At 44.8% G+C, this 1,856-nt stretch overlaps 1 protein-coding gene across 1 annotated transcript; it reads right to left on the bottom strand.

Annotated features, from left to right (window-relative positions):
* Positions 1 to 375: 375 nt before the first annotated feature.
* Positions 376 to 1,680, bottom strand: LOC111666981 (ATPase family AAA domain-containing protein 3-B-like). The gene is made up of 2 exons (XM_023422529.2): positions 1,134 to 1,680; positions 376 to 563 (listed from the first exon to the last, which is right to left on the bottom strand). Exons 1-2 carry the CDS (start codon positions 1,324 to 1,326, stop codon positions 391 to 393), a joined length of 366 nt encoding a protein of 121 aa, XP_023278297.1. The 5' UTR covers positions 1,327 to 1,680; the 3' UTR covers positions 376 to 390.
* Between the last annotated feature and the right edge of the window lie 176 nt (positions 1,681 to 1,856).

Raw genomic sequence — 1,856 nt, 5'->3', positions numbered from 1 at the left:
TATATATATATATATATATACTTTGAACTTAATTCAAAAGCCATAACAGCAGTCTTTAACTCTTGTGGTTAAAATCTGTCCAGCTTCCATCTAGATGTAAAGTTAAAGCTCTAAATAAACTTTTGACCCTGTAAATAATGTGCAATATTTACTGTAGATTATTTCTCTGTTCTGTTTTCTCAGTGTTCAAGTTTCACAACATAACAGCACACACAAAAATCACTACTGACAAACTCACTACTTCACTAAAATATAGATATGGGCAGTATCCACACTCAGTGTTGCTCCAAGAAATCTTTCAACACTTATGCTCACAGGGTAAGAAAAAAATAAAAAAGCATTATTCCAATCTTACTATCCAGCTGATGAAATGACACTTGCAAACTAACTCTAATCCTCTGGAAAACTACCACCGTCCTGCAGAAGATCTAGAGTGAAGTATGATTTAACTCTGAGTTCAGTGGAGGTGTAAAGTGTCTGCTTTACCTTTATTTTGCTCTGGTGCTCCATCTGAGTGCTCTGCTCCTGCATGCGAGCCAAATCCAGAGCTTCTTTGGCATGTCCTGGGTAGAGGTGACAAGGAAAGACAACAACACAAAGCTCAAAGACCTATCTTACACAAAAACGGGAGATTTTGATTCATCTTGGTGGCTCCAGCTCAGTGATCTGCAGTGTGCAGCCATGACTGATCTGACTGTGAATACTGGGATCCTCTTCATCTTTTTAATGTGCCTTTCTGGTTTTCATTCCCCCTTTTAAAATGAAATGATAAACACACAACACGAAAGAAGCAATTGGTGAAAGCTGTGCATGCATGTGGCACAGGTGGAATTTGGGTGTTGCAAGCCAGAGTGATAGGTGATGACCTTTGAACCCAAGCCGCTAGTTTGAATGAAATTGATGGCAGCAGAGGGTTATTTTAATAAGCTACCGGAAAATTAACAAAGATTAAATCAAATATATATGTTCAGCTGCTGTCTTAGGTCATGAGGGTGGGCCTCGTTGCATCACTGAAGCGACCATGAACCGGAGAGGGGCTGGGTGCTGGTGCATCAAGACTTTCGGGCTGCAGTAATGTTGTTAGAATATGGATAAACCTCCACCCCGGTGGCCCCACTGAGCTCAACACTTACGGGACTTGTCGAGGTCCTTGGCCGCCTGAGCAGCCCGCTCCAGCCCGGTGGGATCGAAGTTGCTCCATTTGTCCTTGGGTTTATCTCCGCCGCCGCTGGAGCCTCCGGCCGGCGGCGGTGGTGGTGGAGGCTGAACCGGGAGGCCGGAAGGCGCTTCAGGCTGCCCCTTGTTAAGGCCGAACAGCCACGACATTTTACTGAGATTAAATAAAGCACAGTTTGGCCGGTTCTGTGTGAAGCGAGAGGAGCCTGCCGCAACAGATCTGTCACTGCACACGCGTGTCACGCCGCAATCTTCTGCGCAAGTGCATCAGAAAGTGCAGGTTTCTCTGAATAACAGCAACGACGATTGGCTGCTGACAAGTACGTCTTCTTCTCATTGGCTGTTCAGCGGCGGCGTTCACTAGAGGTCATTCACGTAGTCCCGCCCAGAGTTGATACGGTAGCCGCAGAAGGTCAAAATGTCTACAACGTATGTGAACTGAGATGGTCTTTTTCTTTGGTTGCATCAGGCCGATTCTGGTTTTGTAAGTCAGAGGGCATTGACTTTGATGTGATTTATTCTCAACACATCACTTTCTAGCAAAGAGCGATCACCGGGTTTCATCTGCGCAGGATCATCATAAATATACGCTGGACTAGAGGACTGTGTAAACTTCAAACCTGGGTGTTCCTGCTTCTCAAATACCACTGGTTAATTTAATTTAAATAATTTTGTCGTTG

Source organism: Seriola lalandi, unplaced genomic scaffold (genome assembly GCF_002814215.2).
Source record: "Seriola lalandi dorsalis isolate HSWRI2012SDOR001 ecotype SW California unplaced genomic scaffold, Sedor1 jcf7180002003209, whole genome shotgun sequence".
In the NCBI taxonomy this organism is placed as follows: Eukaryota; Metazoa; Chordata; class Actinopteri; order Carangiformes; family Carangidae; genus Seriola; species Seriola lalandi.
Note: the sequence above shows the minus strand (reverse complement) of the source record. Positions and strands in the feature narration are given on the sequence as shown.